The 26,051-nt window shown below is 42.2% G+C and overlaps 1 protein-coding gene across 1 annotated transcript in view; it reads right to left on the bottom strand.

Annotated features, from left to right (window-relative positions):
• TFEC (transcription factor EC) overlaps positions 1-26,051 on the bottom strand; it is a 184,016-nt gene that overhangs the window by 84,005 nt on the left and 73,960 nt on the right. Inside the window, exons 2-4 of the mRNA XM_063927239.1 lie at positions 22,970-23,215; positions 22,442-22,516; positions 19,818-19,913 (exon numbers count right to left, since the gene is read on the bottom strand). Coding sequence (XP_063783309.1) covers positions 19,818-19,913; positions 22,442-22,516; positions 22,970-23,215 — 417 coding nt within the window. The remainder of the gene's footprint in view (positions 1-19,817; positions 19,914-22,441; positions 22,517-22,969; positions 23,216-26,051) is intronic.

Genomic DNA, 26,051 nt, shown 5'->3' with positions numbered 1-26,051 from the left:
CCCCCCGCCCCCATAATTGGCACTAGGAAAGGGACAAACATGTGCGCGCCGAAGGCGCGCGTAGCCAAAAAGGGGCGTGGTTTTGTTTAAATGGGCGCGGCTTCGCATAAAGAGGTGTGGCATTGCAGGAATGGACTACCTTATACCCCAGTTTTGCAACCTGCACGCCCAGACGTTAGCCACCACAGGAAAGAAAAATAATCCTGATTCATGCCCCTTCCATTATTTGTCATTTTTCCTCCTTATAGTAATGCCCAGTATACATTATGCCACATACTGCAAAGGCCCTCAGACATTATGCCACACACAATAATGCACATGACACAATATGCACACACCGTAATGCCCCCGACACATTATGCCACACACCGTAATGTCTATGACACATTATGACAGGAATCGCAATGCCCGTTATACATTATGCTACACACTGCAATGCCCCTGATACATTATAGCACATACCACAATGCCCATGATATAGTATACCACACACCGCAATGTCCGTGATACATTATGACACACACCGCAATGTCCGTGATACATTATGACACACACTGCAATGAACCTGAGACATTATACCACATACCACAATGCCCATGATATAGTATACCACACACCGCAATGTCCGTGATACATTATGACACACACCGCAATGCCCGTTATACATTATGCCACACTGCAATGACCCTGAGACATTATACCACATACCACAATGCCCGTGATATAGTATACAGACACCGTAATGCCTGACACATTATGCCACACACCGCAATGCCCATTATACATTATGCCACACACTGCAATGACCCTGAGACATTATACCACATACCACAATGCCCGTGATCTAGTATACCATACACCGTAATGCCTGTGACACATACCGCAATGCCCGTTATACCCTATGCCACACTGCAATGCCCCTGAGACATTATACCACATACCACAATGCCCGTGATATAGTTTGCCACACACCGTAATGCCTGTGACACATTCTGACACACACCGCAATGTCCGTGATACATTATGCCACACACCGTAATGCCCATTACACATTAAGTCCTACATTAAGGCTTCTAATTACTTTTAAATTACCTGCTCGTTGCCAGGGGTTTCATGCTCTTGGTTCCATGCACGGTGCCAGGGGTTTTCATGCTCAGGGTGTCATGCTCGTTGCCAGGTGTTTCATGCACTCGGTGTCATGCTCGTTGCCAGGGGTTTCATGCACTGGGTGTCATGCTCATTGCTAGGGGGTAGTGCTTGTTGCTAGGGCTGTGCTCCCAGTGCCACATATGTCCTCAGTGCCAGATATTCCCCCACGGTGCCAGGTACTCACATGCCCCCAGTGCCAAATATAGCCTCTCCCCCCAGTGCCACATATGCCCCCAGTGCCAGATATTCCCCCACAATGCCAGGTGCTCACGTGCCCCCAGTGCCAAATATAGCCCCCCATGTGCCAGGTACACATACAGTGCCATATATGCCCCCTCAGTGCCCCCCCAGTGCCATATATGCCCCCTCAGTGCCTCCCCAGTGCCATATATGCCCCCTCAGTGCCCCCCAGTGCCATATATGCCCCCTCAGTACCCCCCAGTGCCATATATGCCCCCTCAGTGCCCCCCCAGTGCCATATATGCCCCACCAGTGCCATATATGCCCCCTCAGTGCCTCCCCAGTGCCATATATGCCCCCTCAGTGCCCCCCAGTGCCATCTATGCCCCCTCAGTGCCCCCCAGTGCCATATATGCCCTCAGTGCCCCCCAGTGCCATATATGCCCCCTCAGTGCCATATATGCCCCCTCAGTGCCCCCCGCAGTGCCATATATGCCCCCTCAGTGCCATATATGACCCCTCTGTGCCCCCCCAGTGCCATATATGCCTCCTCAGTGCCCCCAGTGCCATATATGCCCCCTCAGTGCCATATATGCCCCTCACTGCCACCCCAGTGCCATATATGCCACCTCAGGCCATATATGCCCCCTCAGTGCCCCCCCCCCCTGTTCCATATATGCCCCCTCAGTGCCATATATGCATACCTCCCGCAGTGTCCCGCGATGGGGGGGGCAGTTGGGAGTCTCCTACAGTCACTGCTCTGCATAGCAGAGCAGTAGTGAATAGACGCTGTGCGCATGCGCACAGCGTCTATTCAGCGCAGACAGTGGGAGAGAGGGCATGCCAGCAGCTCACAGAGCGCTGGGCATGCCCCCTCAGTGACGAAACGGGGGCGTGGCCCGCGATCGCGGGTCCTCCGCGAAGCCACGCCCCCTTTTCATATGACACGCCCCCCGACACGCCGGAGACTCAGAGGGACACAGGAGAGGCGCACGCTGTGCCCTCCGTGTCCCTACTTCACAGCGGGGGGCTAGTGACAACAGATTGACATGCGGACGTTCGTCCGCATGTCAATCTGCTCTAAATCAGTGGCGGCGCCCCCGCAGCCCCTCGCCCCCAAGCCACCGCGAGGGCTGCGGGGGCAGTAATTACGCCACTGGTCACCGGAATGATAAAAGTCTTCTTGGGAAATTCTGACTTCTGGCCTGACAGGATATTTCCCATCACCCTCAGGCCCTGAAGTTTTCTGGCTTTTCTGGGCATGATACTACCACATGACCTTTATTCCCACAGTACAAACACAACCCCTGCTGTCTCCTCCGCGTCTTCTCACGCGAGGAGAGGCGGGTAGCCCCAATCTGCATAGGCTCCTCTGAAAATTCCTCAGAGTCTGAGGTTCACTTGGGAAGGAAGGAAATCTCAGTCTCCCTTTCAAGCCTACGCTCTCTCAGCCGTCTATCCACCCGGATGGATAACTGCATGAGCTGATCCAAGCTATCAGGCAAGGGATATTGTACCAGTTGGTCCTTTATCTGGTTAGAAAGACCTCTTCGGTACTGGTGTCTCAGGGCTGGGTCATTCCACTGGGTATCATGGGCCAACCTCCGAAACTCCGTACAGTAAACCTCAACTGGCCTTCGCCCTTGCTTAAGGATCGAAATCTGAGCCTCGGCTGAGGCCGTCTTGTCAGGGTCATCATACAACATGCCCAGTGCCGTAAAAAAAGCATCAACACTTTTAAGCGACGGACAGTCAGGCTGCAACCCATATGCCCAGACCTGTGGGTCTCCTTGTAGCAAGGAAATCACTATGCCCACCCGCTGAATCTCCGACCCAGAAGACTGAGGCCTAAGCCGGAAGTATAGCTTGCAGCTCTCCTTGAAACAAAAGAACTGCGAGCGATCTCCAGAAAAACGATCCGGGAGATTTACTTTCGGCTCCTTAACCCCTGCAGGTGCTGCTGCTGCGGGAGCTCCGCCAGCAGCCTGGGAGGTGTGCATTTTAATGGACAAATCATTAAATTGTCGAGTCAGGACCTGCACCTGATCGACCACCTGTTGCAACGTATTTTGAGGGGTATGCTCCATATTCCCACAAAATTTCAACAGGAGTATTAGGCTGCTGAATATGTTATGCACACCAGTGCCTGCAGGAAAGTACTGGTGTCAGGACTGTTATGCACTCCAGTGCCTGCAGGAATGTACTGGTGTTTGAACTGTTATGCAAAACAAATGGACTTACAGACAGACTGGGGAATATGACATAACGTACACAGAAGGTGATAGGTTAACAAAATACACACAAAGTGAACAGAGAAGCCCAAAGGCTAAGGAACTGGGTATCTCCCTTGTATTAGAACTGCTCAGATGGGAAAAGCAAGATGTTGTGTTTTAATACGTAGAGAACCCGAAATGCTGTTGCTAAGGGCAACAGCAAAACCCTAAAGGGTTACCAACGGGTGTAGCAGTAAACTCCTTGGTCAGAGATGGAATGATAGACACAAGGAGAGTCTCCACAATCCTAATTCTCACTTGCAGTGCACAGGTTCAGCTTACTGCCACTAAACTGACCCCTGACACCTAGCACAGTGAGACAGGATTAGACAGGCAAGTCTTAGAATACAGCCGCAAACTTGCTAAGTTCACCGAGTAGTAACAGAACCCCAGCAAGCTAAACGACTGACTCCAGTCTTACTGCTAGGTCTGGATTGGCAGAGTGTAATACCAAATCCCCAGGCCTATTTGCAGTAAGCAACAAACAAATACAAAGCTACACAGTACTGGCTAACTTTCAGAAACTGACTAACCAACAAAGATTCAGCAGCATCTGCTTACCCTGAGAAGAGGCCTTATAAAGCAGGTGCTGTCCACGCCCCACTCAGACCTCACAGACTGTGAGCACAAAAACCAGCACCGGATCCCCTGCCATGCACAGAGCCTATAACCACTGCACAGCAAAAGACCCGAACCGGAGTATCAGCTGCGCTCAGGTCACTCCGCTAGCACTTGTCTCCCGGTTGCCATGACGACGTGGCAGCACAGGGCAGGAGACCCTAACAGACACCTCCTGTGCTTCTAGTATTACAGGGTATCCCTAAGTGGAACGCCTCCCAAACTTCCAGAGTTACACTGAATCTCAAATCCTCATTTATTTCTTCAGCATCTCTCACAAGTTCTTCATTCTTCTGTGTGCTTCAACATCGTTCTCAAATCCTCATTAATTTCTTCAACATCACTCACAAGTTCTTCATTCTTCTGTGTGCTTCAACATCAGTCTCAAATCTTAATTCATTTCTTCAGCATCGCTCACAAGTTCTTCATTCTTCTTTGTGCTTCAACATCATTCTCAAATCTTCATTCATCTCTTCAGCATCGCTCACAAGTTCTTCATTCTTCTATGTGCTTCAACATCGTTCTCAAATCTTCATTCATTTCCTCAACATCGCTCACAAGTTCTTCAGTCTTCTGTGTACTTCAGCATCACCCCCAAGCCTTGGCCACAACTAATTCTTTAGCATTACACACCGGTTACAACGGCTAAGTTCTGTATGAGGAAAACCTACATCCGGCCATCCCTGCTCCAGCCCAGCTGTGGTTCCTCTTCCCTATCATCCGAAGAACCCCCGAGTTCTCAACACTCCCAACCCAGGTCAGTGACAGGTATTTCCTGCTCACTGTGGGGAGGGGTGGGGTGTTTGCAAAGGAGGAGAGTTGAGGGTGGCCTATAGATTCAAAAGTGCTAAGCACAACCCTATGGATCTATGTATGTGGTACTGTGTGCACCAATTTGATATGGCTATGCTCCTTAAATAGACAAGTTCCTAATTTCACATACTGTATTCTACACAATAAGCATTGTCATATACCGTAAATCATCTTTCACTTTGGTTTTTGTATTTCTGGGACTATATTACAATAAAATAAATAACATGATTCTTTTTCTTTTTTTGTCACTTCAAAAGGTGAGAGAATTGTCTTATCACACCTCAATGCACTGATATTTAGTTTTAAAAATTATACTTTACTGTGATGGTTAGACCACAGGTGCTGACTGGACAGTACCACAACCCTACACACTCAATAGCCTAAGGAACCTACCGATGTGTCCTAATACATCTAGCCTCAGTACACCATTCATCATGAGATGCCTGGTGTGAGTGGGCCTCCAGGTCCCGTGCAACTCTGTTAGCGTCGGGCATCTTTTCTTTTGCCAAATATGCGTAAGCAGAACGCAATGTAACTATGATGAACCAGGAGACTGTGCTGATTAATTTGATATATGAAACTTGTATATCTGTGTGTGACTGAGTCTGTATTTGGGGCATAGCAGAATTTGGCATAGAAAAAAGCTAGTCAGCTACTCAGCCACACACAGATATACAAGTAGCGCATAACAAATTAACCAGCACAGTCTCCTGGTGCATACTAGTCACAGTGCATTGTGACAAAGATGTATTTTCTGCAAAATAGACACCCAATACTGACAGAGACTCAAGGGAAGTGATGCGTTAGGAGAGGGGATGTTTGGCGTGACTGCAGCATTGATAAATTAGGCCATATCTGTACAGAGCACTGTGTACACATTCTCTTTCAGTTGTTGCAAAACATTTTGGAATAAAATAGAAACATTGAATTTGACAGCAGATAAGAACGGGTGGTCTTCAGTATGCCAGCTGTCGGGATCCCGGCGCACAGTATACTGGCGCCGGAATCCCAACAGCCGGCATACCGACACTTACTCTCCCTCATGGGGGTCCACGACCCCCCTGGAGGGAGAATAAAATAGCGTGGCACGCGTAGCGCGCCACCGTGCCCGCAGCGTGGCGAGCACAGCGAGCCCGCAAGGGGCTCATTTGCGCTCGCCACACTGTCGGTAAGCCGGTGGTCATGCTCCCGGCGCCGGTATGCTGGTCGCCGGGAGCCCGACCACTGGCATACCATACTACACCCTATAAGAACCACTTGGCCCATCTAGTCTGCCACTTATTTTACCGTATTTTTGCTCAAACCTTATTTCACAGGTTCACAAACTGCAGGGATATACTAGACAAGGGAGGAAAGGCTGATAAATACACATGTTGTATGATTTAGCTGGAAATATGCTTTAATGTTACGGAGTTACCCATGACTTTTGTAAAGTTTGGACTGTTCATGTAGAAATCTAATGAGCAAATTCATTTTCTGGTGGCATTAATACCTGCAGAAAATGTTCTACATTTATTGGAATTAATATGACAATGTGGAAATATCTATACTGAAACTAAATGCCAAAGTAGGAAGCACAAGATAAGTTGTTTCCGGTGAGAGAATTGTCTTATCACACCTCAATGCACTGATATTTAGTTTTACTTTTATATAAGAATTTACATAAAAGGAAGAAAACTTACAACAGGTTGGATTCAGCATCATAAAACTTGGGATGTTCTTAATTCAAAGTGAATGAATTTGTTATCTCACAATTAACCAACGTCTAAGAATGCAGGATTTTGTCCAGACATAACACCAACACAAGTGCAACTATTCTATTTTATAACAAATATTGAGGGAATAACTAAAAACACTTATATAAACGTATATTTCTATCTCTGATCTTCAATTCCCTTATTATTATCACATTCAAATAATTCAATAATTACTTTACTACCTTCTTAAGTATATCCTTATAAACATACATAAAACAAAAGGCCAATGAGTTACTAATTGCTTAAATCTATTAAATTTCTTAATTTGCAAAAGCACTTGCTGCTTTATGAATACATAATATGTAACCCATGCATCCTTATATGCACATAGCTTTTATTTTGAATGTACCTAGTCTTCAGCTATGAATTTAATTTTTTTATTTGTTTTGCTAGTATAGCTTTCTTGGACAGTATATTAGAATAAATACATTTTAATTTGGTTAGGATAATATTGAGTAAAAACTAACAGTAATAAAAAAAAGTAACCAGTTTTGAATCCTTACCTTGTGTTTTTTTTTTATTCATATACTTAAAATTACTAATTAAAAAAACCCTAGCAAATAAGCCAAATGTAGTAGCCTGCAATTTTGGCAATATAGCTGCTAGATTTAACATGCCAATTACTTTTAAGTGAAAACCAAGCTGGTTTTCCCTCAGCCACTTGCCTGGCATGGTCACATGGGCTGCAACCGCAGTCAGCTGGGCTATCGCTGACATGGTTAGAATAACCCCAGAGCATTATCTGGCAGCTCTCTGTGTGTGCATAGATCACTTGCAGCAGATGTGGCCTTATGATCAGTCCCCCCCCCCCACCCTTGAACCGTCTGCTGCATTTTGCATGATGGCATGGAGAAGGGGGTGGGTGGGTAATGCCACAGGGTGGTTGGATGGTATTGTCCCACATAATATTTATTGGGGGAGCTTATATATCCCTCCTAGAAATATTTTTTGTGTTTAGCAGTTTGGGGGGAATAGCCAATTAAGTTAAATGAATTGCTGCTTCAGATCTGGTTACCATTGCCAAATCAGGATGGTGCCCACAAATCACAGGCTATTTCATTGGAATAGCCTTTGACTTCTGAATTGTAAAGGAATACTGATTATATGTATTATTATTACAGGTGACTAAGAACTACATCAGGGGCTGAAGATGCTGGCTAACACTGAAAACATTTTTGGAGAACTGATTTTATGCATCACTACACACAATGCCAAACAATTTACCCATTATATAAAAATCAATAATATTTATTATTATTATTATTATTATTATTATTATTATTATTATTATTATTACTATTATATTCCATAATAAAGTGTATGTCAGAATGGTATATTCTTGTTTATCTCTAATTTTTAAGTTTTTTACAGTAGAATGGAAATGGATGTTCTACTAGACTCATAAGTAGTTGAAGTATCAACACTCTTTTCGACCTCCTACTCCACTACCTCTCCTCTTCATCCTATACCCTCACAAGTCAGTAAAATTTTGTCTCCTGTGCTTATCCCAACCTTAACAAAAATCTGTAATCTCTCTCTCTCTACTGGTATCTTTCCTTCTCTGTTTAAGCATGCAATGATTACTTCCATTATGAAAAAACACAATTATAACCGAAACACTCTCTCTAACTACCGTCCCATTTCACAGCTCCCATGTCTCTCCAAGCTACTTGAGAGACTTGCCTACACTCGCCTTACACACTATCTTAACTCCCACAATTTATTGGACCCACTTAAGTCAGGCTTTTGTGCCCAACACTCCACAGAGACGGCACTGACCAAAGTAGTGAATGATCTGGTCACTGCTAGATTGAAAGGCCATTACACACTACTTATTCTTCAAGATCTCTCATGCTGCTTTTGACACTGTTGACCACTCTCTTCTCATACAAACACTACAATCCCTTCTGTAGGTCTTCAGGGTACAGCCCTTACTTGGCTCTCATCCTACCTATCTAATCGCTCTTTCAGTGTTCACTTCTCTGATTCTACCTCTTCTTCTCTACATCTATCAGTTGGAGTACCGCAAGGCTAAGTCTTAGGTCCTCTGCTGTTCTCAATCTATACCTCATTTCTTGGTAAACTAATCAGCTCCTTCGGATTTCAGTATCATTTGTATGCTGAAGATACTCAAATCTACCTATTCTCCCCAGATTTATCACCATCTGTATTGGTTTGTGTCACTGAATGCCTGTCTGCCATTTCATCTTGGATGTCATCTCGCCACCTCAAACTCAACATTTCCAAAACAGAATTAATTATTTTCCCACCAGCCAAGAGTAGTTACCAACCTGATATCTCCATAACGGTTGACAATGCGACTATCCACCCTACCTCACAAGCTTGCTGCCTAGGTGTCATCCTTGACTCTGAACTGTCCTTTGTGACACACATTCAATCTGTCTCTAAATCATGTTACATGCACCTAAAAAACATATCCAAAAAACATCCTTATCTTACACAAGACACTGCAAAAACTGGAATTCATGCACTCATCATCTCCCGCATTGATTCTTGTAATAGTCCCCTTACTGGTCTTCCCTCTTACTGGTCAGTTCCTCCATTGGTTACTGGTATTCTACCATGTTAAATATAAAATACTTTTACTTACATACAAGGCTATTAAACAAACTGCACCATCATAAATCTCTTCACTCATCTCAAAATATCTCCATACCAGACCTCTCCGCTCTGCACAAAATCTGCATCTCTCATCCACATGTATTACTTGTTCCCACTCAAAATTACAGGACTTGGGGGGGGGTCATTTTGAGTTTATCGTAGCTGTGCTAAATTTAGCACAGCTATGATCAGGCACTCAGACATGCGGGGGGACGCCCAGCACAAGGCTAGTCCACCCCGCATGTCAGTGCAAGCCTCCCCCCCCCCCCCGCAGAAGTGCAAAAGCATTGCACAGTGGCGATGCTTTTGCATTTGAGGAGTAAATCCCGGCCAGCGCAGCTCCTGTGGCTGGTCGGGAGAACCTCTTTACTGCCCCTGGTCGCAGTGGCTGCATGTGACGTCACGCAGCCGCTGTGGCCCGCCCCCCACACGGTCCGGCCACACCTGCATTGGCCGTGCCACCCCCTCCCACCCAGCGACCGCCTCTGCCTGTCAATCAGGCAGAGGCGATTGCTAGGGAACGATGGCGCATGTTCCGACCCGATCACTGCACTGTGATAAACTGCAGTGAGCAATCGTGTCAGAATGACCCCCTTTATCCGGGCTTCCCCCCACTCTGTGGAATGCCCTCCCACGCACAATAAGACTCACCTCTAGTCTCCAAACCTTTAAACGTTCCCTGAAAACTCGCCTCTTTAGACAAGCCTATCAAATTCCAGACCCACCAACATAACTTTCAATGCTTCCCTATCTAATTACATCCTCTCTGTACAGTCCACATAACCTCACATATTTTGTCTTCCAACATTGCTGGGTGATCATATCATACAACCCATTAAGAACCTAGCAATCTGGTGGACCATTATGTAATAGGTAGCCTGTATCCTTGTGTATCAATGCTTGCGAGCAGGGCCTTCCTACCTCTATGTCTGTCTGTTTTTGGCCAGTTTTGTTTTATAACTGTTGTTCTAAGTGCAATGGAATATGCTGCGCAATATAAGAAACTGCTAATAAATAAATAAATAAGTCCTCACTCCTCTGGGAATTCCTGTGATGATAGTCCCTGGATTCCCATATCATATGGTACAGAGTTTTTTTGTAGTGCCTGGGAGTCAATAGAATTGCTTGACACCAACAGGAAAAAGGGTAGCACACACATAGTCATGGAAGACAGAACAGTTAAGGTGCATACATATGGTGCGATTTGTCCTTATATAGTCAAAATCGTAAGAAAAGTTAGTGCAAATCACACCATGGCCCTCATTCCGAGTTGATCGCTCGCTAGCTGCTTTTAGCAGCAGTGCAAATGCTAGGCCGCCGCCCTCTGGGAGTGTATCTTAGCTTAGCAGAAGCGCGAACGAAAGATTAGCAGAACTGCTCAGAAAAAATTTCATGCCATTTCAGAGTAGCTCCAGACCTACTCCTACCTTGCGATCACTGCAGACAGTTTAGTTCCTGCTTTGATGTCACAAACACACCCTGCATTCGGCCAGCCACTCCCCCTTTTCTCCTGGCACGCCTGCGTTTTTTAGCACACTCCCGGAAAACGCTCAGTTACCTCCCAGAAACACCCTTTCCCTGTCAATCACTTCCCGATCAGCCGTGCGACTGAAATGAGTCGCTCGAGCTTGTGTAAAACAGCCTAGTTTTGTGTGAAAGTACTTGGCGCGTGCGCACGGCGGCCCATACACATGCGCAGAAGTGCCGCTTTTTTACCTAATTGCTGCGCTGCGACCGAAAGCAGCTAGCGATCAACTCGGAATGAAGGCCAATGTGTATGTCTTTGTGATGCCAATGCGGGCTCCCACAGGATCAGCTTCCTAAGAAAAAATAGACTGTGCAGGCAGGGCCGATATTGGCTAGATCTGATGCTCATGCCTCCGGGCAGTTTCTAGCCGTTATCGGTCATAAGCCGAAATCGCACCCAGGGCCGGTGCAAGGTTTCTCGGCACCCTAGGCAAAACTGAACCCTACCCCCCCTCCTCCTTATTCACGTTACTTTTACAGTAGTGCCTCTTATTGATGTCGCGTCACACAGTAGTGCGTCCTATTCACGTTACATCACATTAGAACCCATTTCCGTTAAACCACACAGTAGAGTCAATTCACATACTGCCACACGGTAGTACTCCTTATACACATTATGCCACACAGTAATAGTGTCCCTTATAACACAATATGCCATAAAGTAATGCCCCCTATACATTATTCCACACAGTAATGCCCGCTATACATTATGCCACACAGTAATGCCCCTTATACATTTTGCCACACAGTAGTGCCACTTACAGATTATGGCACACACAGGAATGCCCCTTATAACATTATGCCACACTATAGTAATGCCCCTTACACATTATGCCATATTATGATTGGCTGCCGGTCCGGCTCGCAGATGGCTCCAGATTCAAAATAATGGTGTCATTGTCTCTCACATGGTTGTGTGCACTGTACAGTGCACCACCTATAAACAGTTGGCACATAAAACACAAATGTGTGACTGTACTGGAGCAAAAATGCAAATATATTATATATATCCAACCTTTTTATAATACAGTATATCCATTTCATGAAAAGTGAGTGTCTATTATGTTTCTTTCTTTAATTACAGTTGTAAATGCTAGTTACACCCCTTCGTGTATATATATACTTATTGATTTTGTGTCCTGCATCCCCTTTCCTGTTTATACAAAATGTAAAAAAAAGTAAATGTATACATACAGTGTATGTATGTGTATATATATATATATATATATATATATATATATATTTATTTGTAAAGCGGCACCCCTCAAAGCATAAACAGTTAGTTAAAGCAGACAAAATGTAAAAAAAAGTAAATGTATACATACAGTGTATGTATGTGTATATATATATATATATATATATATATTTATTTGTAAAGCGGCACCCCTCAAAGCATAAACAGTTAGTTAAAGCAGTCAATAGCCCTCCAATCCGAGCTGCATCAATGTGTGTAGCATAATGTAGTTTCCATATGCGGTGGTACTCAGAATAAAACAGACCAGTAAGGTTTAGTTACCAATGTCTCAATGCTCAATAGGTTGCATTTTCGTCAGGGTGCAGAACGTTCTGCACCCTGACGAAAATACAACCCATTGAGCACTGAAAGGTTGGTAACTAAACCTGCCTGGTCTGTTTAATTCTGAGTTTTGCCGCATATGGATGCTATATATATATATATATATATATATATATATATATATATATATACATATATGCTAGGAAGAATCAGGAGAGCGCACTAGTAAGTTAAAAGTAATCACTTTATAAAAAAAACGGAATAATATCCACATACATTTAGGTGTAGAGAACATAGACACTGTCACCATTATGTTTCGTCTCTCCCCCCCCTCCCTGGACCCGGCGGGTGACGTCACATCGTCCACAGCAGGTAACCACGCCCTGGTTAATGAATGGTCGGTGAATGCAGGAAGTGACAGTGTCTGTGACGAAGCCTGCTGGGTGACACATGTGCTGGATCAGGACACCCACTGTGGGCACACAGGGGTCTCCCTACTGCACAGCCATTGCATCTGAGCATAAGGAGTACAGGAAGTGAGGTCATAACTAATGGACATTAGGAATCACCCCTCTCTGGTATAAATAGGACCTCCAGACTCACTGTTGTTATCCCCATGATGAAGTCCAACTATTGACGGACGAAATGCGTCGGGACGCTTTGCAGATATCCAATTTATGGACAGATAAGCTTTATATGTTTTTATTTCTTGTACGTGTGTCATTCAGCCATTCTTATATTATTGTATTAAATTTATGTTTTTAAATTTTACACTGATGTGGCTAAGAAATATTTACTAATGGGAATTTGCTAAATCCCTAATGATGCCGCTCTGATCCAGACAGTGTATATGCGATATGTTTTATGAATGGTACACACTATGTTTTGCTTTGTTTTTATTTCCATGTACTGAATCCAAATGAAGGATAACAGATCATTGCATATCTAAATCAGATAAGTGATCAAGTCAAACCTACCACCTCACCTATCCGTGTTCACCTTTTATATATTTAAAAAAAACACATTTTGGCGCTTGTGTTCTCCTCTTCTTATATATATATATATATATATATATATATATAAACATACATATATATATACATATACATTTATATATATATATATATATATATATACATATACATGTATATATATATATATATATACATATATATATACACATATATATATATATATACAAATATATACATATATATATATATATATACATATATATACATATATATATATATATATATATAAATAAAAAAATTCACTTTATAGCATAAGATAAGTTTGTGGACCCCCTTATATGTTTTCAGTTAATCATCCCCACCCCTAACATCCGTTGTACCGACCTCCCCCCCTCTTAGAGTAAGATGACAAAACATGATTTCACATACATTTTTTGCTGACTGTGGCTGGGACTGTCATATATGTGCGGATCCAGGAGGTGGAGCCGGCCGCGGTCAGGCAAATACAAGGGAGCCAACCCAGAAGCAGGAGGGCGGCATGCAGCTTGTGACAAACGGCGACAGGTGAGGGAGCATGGAAGGCTGGGGGCAGCAATCGAACCTCCCTGCCTACGGCTGCAGGAGTTGGAGGGAGAGGTGGATGCTGCTGCCTGCCCGGATTTAGGACACAGCATCGCGCTGCTGCACCTGCTTGTTGCCGGGGTCTGTCAGCAGAGAGGGCGCGGCAGCCACAGTTCACCCTGGCCGGGGGTGACTGATAGTGATGGCTGCGGCTGGTTAGACCCGCACTGGGGCCGCCGCTAGCCAGCCCTGCGCAACCTAATTTTTAGTTTAAACTAATTCAGGAGGGGCTTGCCGCCCTCTAGTAGCCGGCGCTCATAGGCAGCTGCCTAAAGCTGCCTAATGGTAGCGCCGGCCCTGATCGCACCATGTGTATGCACCTTAAGGAACATTTATCTATTCTAGCACTGTATATGTTATCTAACCTATAGATCTATGCTATTTGCCTTGTTGAACAAAATTTTACCAGCTAAGAATTAAATCCCTAGAATAACAGTATGCATAAAATATACAATATAAATTCTAACCTAGGTAATATTACATATAATATCAATTATAATTAGAGATGAGCAGGCTCGGGACTTTCCACCTGACTCAGAAACCAGAAAGAGGCAAAACGTCATCATCCCGCTGTCGGATTTTCGTGTTTTGGATTCCATATAAACAACCGCACATCACTGCTATTTTCACTCCAGACTTCTGTCTCTCTGTGGCTAATGGCGTCTGGTGGGGTCAGGGAGTGCTCTGTAGGAGTGCTGCTCCTGTCACTGTGGTGTACCTGTGCTGTTATGGGTGCTGTCCTGGCTGTCACTGGTGTTTCATGTGCTGTTAGGGGAGCTGCAGCTGTCCATGGGTGTTGCTGTCCTGGCTGTCACTGTGTTGTACAGGGGGCAGAGGCACTGACCTCCTGTATGATGTAAAAATTCAGGGGTGCGGCTGTTAAAATAAAAGCACACTGGTCCTGTATGCTGTAAAAATACAGGGGTGCTGGCCCAGTCTTGTATGTTGTAAAAATTCAGGGGTGCAGTTGTTAAAAAAAAGCACACTGGTCCTGTATGCTGTAAAAATTCAGGGGTGCTGGCCCAGTCTTGTATGCTGTAAAAATGTAGGGGTGCAGTTGTTAAAATAAAGGCACACTGGTCCTGTATGATGTAAAAATACAGGGGTGCAGTTGTTAAAATAAAAGCACATTGGTCCTGTATGTTGTAAAAATACAGGGGTGCTGTCCCAGTCTTGTATGCTGTAAAAAATCAGGGGTGTAGCTGTTGTTAAAATAAAAGAACACTAGTCCTGTATGCTGTAAAAATACTGGGGTGCTGGCCCAATCTTGTATGCTGTAAAATTCAGGGGTGCATCTTTTGTTAAAATAAAATCACACTGGTCCTGTCTGCTATAAAAATACACGGGTACTGGCCCAGTCTTGTGTGCTGTAAAAATTCAGGGGTGAAGTTGTTAAAATAAAAGAACACTGGTCCTGTATGTTGTGAAAATACAGGGGTGCAGTTGTTAAAATAAAAGTACACTGGTCCTGTATGCTGTGAAAATACAGGGGTGCTTGCCCAGTCTTGTATGCTGTAAAAAATCAGGGATGTAGCTGTTGTTAAAATAAAAGCACACTGGTGTTGTATGCTGTAAAAATACAGGGGTGCTGGCCCATTCTTGTATATTGTAAAAATTCAGGGGTGCAGCTGTTGTTAAAATAAAAGCACACTGGTCCTGTATGCTGTAATAATACAGGGGTGCTGACCCAGTCTTATATGCTGTAAAAATTCAGGGGTACAGTTGTTAAAATAAAAGCACACTGGCCTTGTATGCAGTGAAAATACAGGGGTGGTGGCCCTGTCTTGTATGCTGTAAAAATTCAAGGGTGCAGCTGTTGTTAGAATAAAAGCACACTGGTCCTGTATGCTGTAAGAATACAGGGGTGCTGTGAAAATAAAGGGGTACTGTTCTGTGTGCTGTAATAATAAAGGGGTGCTAGCCTGGGAAATGGAGAGCAACAATTTGGAGAAAAAATAGTGGAAGATCAGGAACCACTTCCAGTTCCTAGTACTAGTGCTGAAGCTGCTGCTGCCACTACTCATGACATTGCCGATGCAATTCCATCAACATCATCTGCTAAGGCCGATGCCCAATGTCATAGAGGGCATGTAAAATCCAAGTAGCAAAAATAAATGATCAGAAAAAAACTATCTAATGAGAAACATAAAATTGACTATGTGCCATTCACGACACGAAGTGGCAAGGAAAGGCTAAGGCCTTGGTCTATGTTCATGACTGGTGGCTCAGCTTCTCATGAGGATGGAAGCCCTCCTCCATCTCAAAAAATGTAAAATATCACAAATTCCCAAGGAGAGTCCAAGTGTGTCCACAGTTCTGATGTCTAGGCCTGACCTTCCCAAGATTGTATGGAAAGATGATGCTTCTACCACCATTTGCACACCCCCTGCAAGTGCTGGGAGGAGCACTGCCAGTCCAGTTGCTGATATTGAGATTGAGGAAGTCACTCTAGATGTACACCAGGATGAGGAGGATATTGGTGTAGCTGGCGCTGAGGAGGAATTTGATGATGAGGATTCTGATGGTGATGTTGTTTGTTTGAATAAGGCAAAAGTAAATACAGTTGTTGGCCATGGGATGAGAAAGCCCATTGTCATGCCTTGGCAAAATACCAAAAAAGTCACCTATTTGATGTGGAATTATTTCTCCACAAATCCAGACAATAGGTGTCAAGGTGTGTGTTGTCTTTCCTAATCCGTAATAAGTAGGGGTAAGGACGTTAACCACCTAGGAACATCCTCCCTTATATGTCACCTGCAGCGCATTCATCTGAAGTCATTGTCAAGTTATGAAACTTTGGGTAAGAGCATAAGCAGTCCACTGACACCTAAATCCCTTCTTCCTGTAGTACCCAAGCTCCTGCAAGCCACACCACCAACTCCCTCAATGTCAATTTCCTCCTCAGTCAGGAACGTCAGTAGTCCTGCAGGCAATGTCACTGGCATGACTGATAAGTCCACTCCTAACTGGGATTCCTCCGGAGGATCCTTTAGTGGTACACCTACTGCTGCTGGCGCTGCTGATGCTGCTGCTGGGAGTTGATCATCATCCCAGAGGGGAAGTCAGAAGACCACTTGTTCTACTTCAACTAAGCAATTGATTGTCAAACAGTCCTTTGCAAAGAAGATGAAATATGACAGCAGTCACCCTGTTGCAAAGCGGATTACTAAGGCCATAACAACTATGCTGGTGTTAGACGTGCATTCGGTATCTGCCATTAGTGCAGTAGAATTTAGACAGTTGATAAACGTACTGTGTCCCCGGTACCGAATCCTGTCTATATTCCACTTCAATAGGCAAGCGATTCCCGGACTGTACAGGGACAATAAGAAAAGTGTCCTCAGTGTCCTGAAAAATGCGGTTGTACTCACTGTCCACTTAACCATGGACATGTGGACAAGTGGACAAGTGGAGCAGGGCAAACTAAGGACTACATGACTGTGACAGCCTACTGGGTAGATGTATTGCCTCCCGCAGCAACAACAGCAGTGGCGGCACCAGTAGCAGCATCTCACAAACGCCAACTCTTTCCTAGGCAGGCTATGCTGTGTATCACCGATTTCCGTAAGATGCACACTGCTGACAACCTCTTACGGAAACTGAGGGACATCATCGCACAATGGCTTACCCTACTTAGACTCTCCTAAGGATTTGTTATATCTGACAATGCCACCAATATTGTGCGTGCATTATATCTGGGCAAATTCCAGCCCATCCCATGTTTTGCACATACAATTAATTTGGTGGTGCAGCATTTTTTGAGAAACAACAGGTGCGTGCAGAAGATGCTGTCAGTGGCCCAAAAAATTGTGGGTCACTTTTGACATTCAGCGTCTGCGTGCCAAAGACTGGAGCACCAGCAAACACTCCTGAACCTGACCTGCCATCACCTGAAGCAAGAGGTGGTGACGAGGTGGAATTCAACACTCTATATGCTTCAGAGGATGGAGAAGCAGCAAAAGGCCATTCACGCCTATACATCCACCTACAATATAGGCAAAGGAGGGGGAATGCACCTGACTCAAGCACAGTGGAGAATGATTTCTGTATTGTGAAAGGTTCTCCAACCCTTCGAACTTGCCATATGTGAAGTCAGTTCTGACACTGCAGGCTTGAGTCAGGTCATTCCTCTCATCAGGCTTTTGCAGAAGCAGCTGGAGAAATTGAAGGAGGAGCAAAGACGAAGCGATTGCGCTAAGTATGTAGGACTTGTGGATGAAGCCCTTAATTCGCTTTACCAGGATTCAAGGGTGGTCAATCTGTTGAAATCAGAGTATGACATTTTGGCCAATGTGCTCGATCCTAGGTTTAAAGCCTATGTTGTATCTCTCTTTCCGGCAGACAGAAGTCTGCAGAGGTTCAAAGACCTGCTGGTGAGAAAATTGTCAACTCAAGCGGAACGTGACATGTCAACAGCTCCTCCTTCATTTTCTCCCGCAACTGGGGCTGCAAGGAAAAGGTTAATATTTCTGAGCCCACCCACTGGCGGTGATGCAGGGCAGTCAGGAGCAAGTGTTGACATCTGGTCCGGACTAAAGGAGCTGCCAACAATTACTGACATGTCTACTGTCACTGCATATGATGCTGTCACCATTGAAAGAATGGTGGAGGATTATATGAGTGACAGCATCCAAGTAGGCATGTCAGACAGTCCATATGTATACTGGCAGGAAAAAGAGGCAATTTGGAGGCCATTGCACAAACTGGCTTTATTTTCCAGTGTGTGCTCTGAAAGAGTGTTTAGTGCATCCGGTAACCTTGTCAGCGATCGGCGTAGGAAGTTACTTCCATAGAATATGGAGAAGATGATGTTCATCAAAATAAATAAAAAATTGCTCCAGGAAGACCTTTACCAGCAATTGCCTTCAGAAAGAACACAGGAACCTGTGATGGTGGCTTACAGTGGGGTCAAATTAATACTGTGTGAGGAGGAGGATGTACTCACAGAAAGGGGTGAGGAATCGGAGGATGAGGACGATATCTTGCCTCTGTAGAGCCAATTTGTGCAAGGTGAAATTAATTGCTTCTTTTTTGGTGGGGGCCCAAACAAACCAGTCATTTCAGCCACAGTCGTGTGACAGACTATGTTGCTGAAATGATTGGTTTGTTAAAGTGTGCATGACCTGTTTATACAACATAAGGGTGGGTGGGAGGGCCCAAGAACAATTACATCTTGCACCTTTTTCTTTCTATGCATTATGTGCTCTATGGGGCCTAGTTTTTAAAGATGCCATCCTGTCTGCCACTGCATTGCCACTCCGAGATGGGCCAGGTGTTTGTGCCGCCCACTTGTGTCACTTAGCTTAGTCATCCAGCGACCTCTGTGCAATCTTTTGGCCTAAAAACAAAATATTGTGAGGTGTTCAGAATAGACTGGAAATAAGTGGAAATGAATGTTATTGAGGTTAATAATACTGTAGGATCAAAATTACCCCCAAATTCTGTGATGTTAGCTGTTTTTATATATTTTTTTAAAAATCATCCATATCCAAAACCAAAACCCGAAAGGGTGGTTTTGGCAAAACCAATCCAGATCCAAAACACACGGGGGATCCAAAACCAAAACACAAACTTGAAAAGTGTCCGCCGCACATATCTAGTTATAATACACATGTAATTATATTTTGCACAAAGGTTTTAGCATTAAAAAAATAGCTACTATGTATTTTTCAGATCTAAGGTTGTCATAACTATAAGGGCACATTTAGCATTATATGATATATTAAATCTTAAACTATTATCATGTTTTTTAAATTTATACACTTACATTATTTGGCAGTAGCATTGAAGGTTCTATGCAGCTCAGCCCATCATCATTGAAACTTGATTCCAGACTAATTATGTCATCAATAACTTCTTCCATCTGTTTTAAAGTAAATAAAATGCATTAAAAGTGATCTTAGGACATTTACATGTTGTACAACTACATATAACACCTAAGTGGGATAATGTTACAGTTACTGTACTAGATTTCCACTGTCACAGTTTTAAAAACACACTTGTAAACACCATTCCCATTATGGAAGCTACTGTATAGGATCAGGAAGAAAGCTATAACAACCAATTAGAGAATAACCTTCATTAGTCTAATTTGCATTAGACTGATATGGCATACTACTGTATCTGATGAGATGCTATGTAGTAAATCAATATCATGCAATAAACTAAGCATTTTACATTCTACTTGTTTGCATTTGTAAACAATGGTGTCATGATTTAAAAAAAAACTTTTTAATTACAGACTTTTTATATAAAGTATAATGTTTATGTATTTTTGTAGGTCAAAAAATCTATATGCTGTATTTTGAATGCATTCATTAATAAGTAGCAATGATGATGCAATGTGACCTTGCACCTTTAGTACGTTAGGTGGGTCTTACTGACCATAAGCTGACAGTTATAATATTGTAGATATGTGTGCCTGTCTATGGACCAGGCAGACTGACTCCACTGCTTTCCTAACATTTACATGAGGTAACTAAGTATTGTATTTTAACGTTATGGTCTAAATTTACTAAAGCATAGAATGAAGAAGATCTTAGTTAGAAATTGTGTAAGCTACTTAAAGAATCTCATTTGATCAAAACAAAACTTATATTGATTCACATTTTAGTACATCAGTTCTGTCCTTCTCCAACTACTGTGTACACATAATGTATAACGTCACCAAAATCCAAATAATAAGATCTTGCAAGCATGAGACATGCATAATACAAAAGGTCTAGTAAAAGGCTCATGGATAGATTACTCATCTGTTATTGCTCATGGTCTGAATTTGAACCATAATTTAGCGATTTATAACAACCTATTTTTAGCTTGGAACCCACTTTCTAAGTTCCATTTTCTGGGACGCAAATGAGGTGGTTTCTAATAACATGTATAGTAGACAGGGGACCCCAAAGACAGACTCTGGGTCACCTAATGGAGTACTGAAGCACAAATTGTACACCTTTGATAAAATGGACTTCCAGAGCATAGCAGTATTTGGCAAATTAGTAACTTCTGAATTTGGCAAAAAAACGCAAGGCTAAATAACAAACATTGTCTATTTCCATACATATTTACTAATGCCACATATTTATTTTAATTTTATTATGGCTGCATTGCCATACTGCTACAGGTCCATGGGGCATAATCTCTACCAGGGCTCATCTGACATCTCATCCCCCATCCACAGCATCTACCATACACACTACATGCCAGACCTACCTCTTCCACTGAATCCCTGTGACTGTACAAGCCCAGTGCAGCCTGTTTAGTCATATTAAAGCCTTTCCGGCTTTGAATTGTCATGAGAGAGCTGTGCAGTTACATAGTCACATTGCACTTCTGATTTAGAAAGTGTCCTCTTATTAAAAACAATCAGTGCTGGTGCATCTGTGAACTCAAGGAAGCCATGATCATGCATAGCATAATGGGAATAACATGGAATCCCATATTGTATGCAACTATATAGTGATTACTGTAATACAGTAACATCACATATACAAGTCTGATCATGTAGATAAAGTATCAGGAAACCATACTTTACATAAATGTATGCACACTTTCCCATTTGATTTATGCTACTGTATATTAACATCCATAGAGTCTACCCATGGAAACCAATGTTTATAAGATGGCGACCTCCTAGAGAACTGTCTAGGCATTTTAGTAAGTCAATCCCAAAATCTATGTAGAGCTTTATCTTTCCAATTGATTGTATGTCTCCCCACTAATGCGATATCAAAACTTAGAAAAGTTTAAATAAAATGCAAAAAAGCAGTAATAAACCCGCATACAGCATAACTCAATAGGCTTAAGCAATTTTGTGCTATTGTATAATAGTATTGTGCAAATTATACTCTATTTCATTTACACTGTGATGACGCATGTGTTCATTTAATTGTATTGGAATATCAGTGAGTGTGCGCAATACTACATGAGTAGACCTGAATCATAAAAATTATTTAATATCATGATTGTGTTAAATCGAGATGATCTAAATGAATTTGCAGCATATTTGCGTCTTTCTGGGTTCTGGAACAGATTTTTGTATGTTTCTCACACAGATTTCCCTACTTCTACCCAAACTACATCATACTGTAGATCACAATGAATTGACACGCCATTATCTCCCCAGTTCTATATATAGACTGAAATGTGGAATGCAGAAATTACAACTACAGAGTGGGATGGAAATTCTGTGGAACGGCGAAGCAAAAATGGCACTCAAAGATTATTCACCCGGAAATTCACACTTCTGTGAAATGTCAGTTTCACTGCAAAATTCCTTTCATGCAAAATTCCTCCATTTCTAGCTGAAATGTAAGTGTATAATTTGCTGTATGATGGCACGTTTGTTAAGGTTCTAACTCTACAGGACTTTAGACAACATGCTACAAAGCTGACCTGAATACAAACTCCGTGGAGTAATGATGATGATGATGGTGCCTCCCCCATATTAGATTGTAGTTGTGGAAGTACCTGAACATAGGAAGAAATATATCAGATAGAGGGTGTCAGTGGGGACTATGGCAATCTACATTTCCAAATACAGTATTTTCAAGATAATTATTAATGCTGTATATGGACCCTTGTAATATTTTTTAGTACACTAGAAAGACATTCAATTGCACCTCTTTATAACCTTTACAAATCTTTCCTGTTTGGTACACCAGTAAACACTTTTTTTTTAAATGACATGTAAAATAATGATCTTACATTATTAAATATCACAGTTAACTTCCCAGTTATATAAAAAAACTGCCTAAAAGACTTACACCATGCTTATAGGGAGTCGGTTAAGCAGCAATAAGTGCTGGTTATAAACTGTACAGTATGTGATTTTCATTAGATTTTATTTGATATCACAAATCAGATTGTATGAGTTTATTACATTAATTTTATCCATCTGATAATTAATTATATACATAATACCTCATTTTTGTGTCCGGTTCCCAAATGTAATAATTTTGTCACAGTGTTATTTCCTGCACAACTTTGTTCCGAAGGAGACACATGTCCATTTCTTAGTGGTGGTGTTACTTCTTCAGGCAGGGCGGTGTGTGAGTATGAAAGAGACTGTGTTGAAAATTTGGTTCCAAGTGTCAAGTACTGTTTTACTTGCTGTCTTTGTGATTGTTGCAAGTGGTACTTTGTTGGGTTCTCCAGGTGTGTTTGAACCTGCAGCATAAAATAAATACATATTTGAAATATCTGTACAATGGTCATTAAAGGTTCATAAGCCCTGTATTATATTGCATTTGGCAGTAGTTTAAATATACACTATAGTACTGTATATACAGTAATAAGAACACTGTATTGCCTGTGTTTGATGGGGATAATATATAAAGAGTACAGAATATTTTACAGAACATACCGAATATATAATATCCAGTACAGTGTAGTTACAGTGATATGAAGAAAGTGCTAGTTCAGTTTATTAAATTGTTTAGCATCATTATGTATAACTGTTTATATAATATCTACTATTCTATCTATCTATCTATGTATCTATGTATCTATCTATCTATCTATCTATCTATCTATCTATCTATCTATCTATCTATCTATCTATCTATCTGTCATCACTTACTATGATATAAAATTAATGCAAAAACTTCACAAGCATAAAGGCTAAACAAACATGTAAATCTGTACACAGTATAGAGTATACTATATGGAAAAACATAAAAAATAAATATTTAGTATATCGACAGAATCATACTTTTTTTGTTGTTTTTTCAAAGCTAAAATAGAATGTGGATCTGGTCACTTGAGCACTACACAAACATATTATGAAACAACAGTTGCACTTTAATAAAGTATTTATGCTTTATGTCATAAATGTCAGTTTGATCCATGGAAAATAAAATATTAACAAATCAAATGAGTTAAAAGATATTGGTGTTTATATTAAGTTTTACTTTGTATACAAATTCAGTATTTAAGGCACAAATGTATTACATACAGTCCAAACAAATTCACTTTTGGTAAAGTTATAGTATCACTTTAAAAATAAAAGTGTGTATATAAAACACATCAATATTCCTTACCTCATAGTATGAACAGTCAGTTAAATGAGGCATTTTTCAGTGGTAACGAAAGGAAATGTCTCTGTTCTGTCCTAGCGATTGAGGTACCAACCACACAGTCCTCTGGAGGTTGCAGTTCAATAGGGACAATGTTTGAACTCAGTAGGACTTTATAATCTTACTAAGCATGATAAAGGATCTAATTGGTTATGAGGAGGCCATCCTTTGATTGTAAAGACTGACAGTTACTTCAAATAGCTCTGTTTCTTGTAGATGTCACATTCCTTTAATTTAACCACGACAGGAATACTAGATACAACATAAACTGTATTGTTAATTGAGCCTTGCATCTTTAGTCCAGTGGGCTTTCCGATGGTTAATTGCAAACTTGTAGTAATAAATTCTTCTCAAGTGCCCCATGTGTAAGTATTTTTAATATGCTCTTAATGATCATCAGTAGTAATGCTTGATTTACAACACATATTTATCTCTCTGCTGTGCCCCAATTACACAATCTATTTATAATTCCCCTAACAGACATTAACATGCAGAAGTAATCCACATGAAGTATTTTGCATATAAATTAAGTACATTTTGTCATCACTATGTACTTATTTAGCTATTTACATCTAGTCAATTGACAGTTTTAGTACTGCTTTATATTTCCTAATGTAGAAAAAAAAACTATGTACATGAAAAAGCGAAGCTTCCTAATAAAGATTATGGCCCTCATTCCGAGTTGATCGCTCGCAAGGCGATTTTAGCAGAGTTACACACGCTAAGCCGCCGCCTACTGGGAGTGAATCTTAGCTTCTTAAAATTGCGACCGATGTATTCGCAATATTGCGATTACTAACTACTTAGCAGTTTCAGAGTAGCTTCAGACTTACTCTGCCTGTGCGATCAGTTCAGTGCTTGTCGTTCCTGTTTTGACGTCACAAACACACCCAGCGTTCGCCCAGACACTCCCCCGTTTCCCCGGCCACTCCTGCGTTTTTTCCGGAAACGGTAGCGTTTTTTCCCGCACGCCCATAAAACGGCCTGTTTCCGCCCAGTAACACCCATTTCCTGTCAATCACATTACGATCGCCGGAGCGATGAAAAAGCCGTGAGTAAAAATACTATCTCCATTGTAAAATTACTTGGCGCAGTCGCAGTGCGAATATTGCGCATGCGTACTAAGCGGAATTTCACTGCGATGCGATGAAAAATTCCGAGCGATCAACTCGGAATGAGGGCCTATATGTGTTGCTAAGTACATGGTTTTAAATTTGGGAAGAAGAAAAAAGCAAATTCAAATTGTGGTTTAAATGTATTTTTCAGTAATACTAAAACATTTACGCTGAAAATATACAAAAGTTGGTGATTTTTCCTTAGCAATTCTATATATTTTTTTATACTCTAGTATTACTTATTGGAAGTACAGATGTAGCCACCTTTATCTTGAGTGGCCGCGGCGGTTGGCCCGTTCGACCATACGCAGCGCACTGTGGCGTAGCGAGGCGCGCATAGCCACAGAGAGGCTATCTAATCGCACGGAGACAGACATTTGACGTTTGGCGTTACCTTTACGTGTAATACCTGCGATCAGCCACCAGATGTCGCTTTTTACAATCACCACTGCGCATGCGTGTGGTCTCCCGTAAAATACAATACTGACATACATAATAAGGACTACTTTACTAAGGCGTCTCATTACGCTGCATACAGCAAATACTGTACTCATTACGCTGCATTATTTAATACAGTACTGTACAGTATATACAGTACGACACCGACGCAAATACAGTAGTACAGCATACAGTATATGATCCATCTACAATACTTTATGAATACTGTATGTGAGCGTCCGAGTCCCGCAGACAAAACACAGTACTGTAAAACCAGTAGTGTACACTGTCGCAAATGAATGTGTGTTACAAGTTCACTATTGCCTCTCAAGATTAGGAATTTTCTACAGTATGTTATCGTCTTAATCCCGTAGC

This window comes from Pseudophryne corroboree, chromosome 6 (assembly GCF_028390025.1).
Source record: "Pseudophryne corroboree isolate aPseCor3 chromosome 6, aPseCor3.hap2, whole genome shotgun sequence".
Classification (NCBI taxonomy): domain Eukaryota; kingdom Metazoa; phylum Chordata; class Amphibia; order Anura; family Myobatrachidae; genus Pseudophryne; species Pseudophryne corroboree.
Note: the sequence above shows the minus strand (reverse complement) of the source record. Positions and strands in the feature narration are given on the sequence as shown.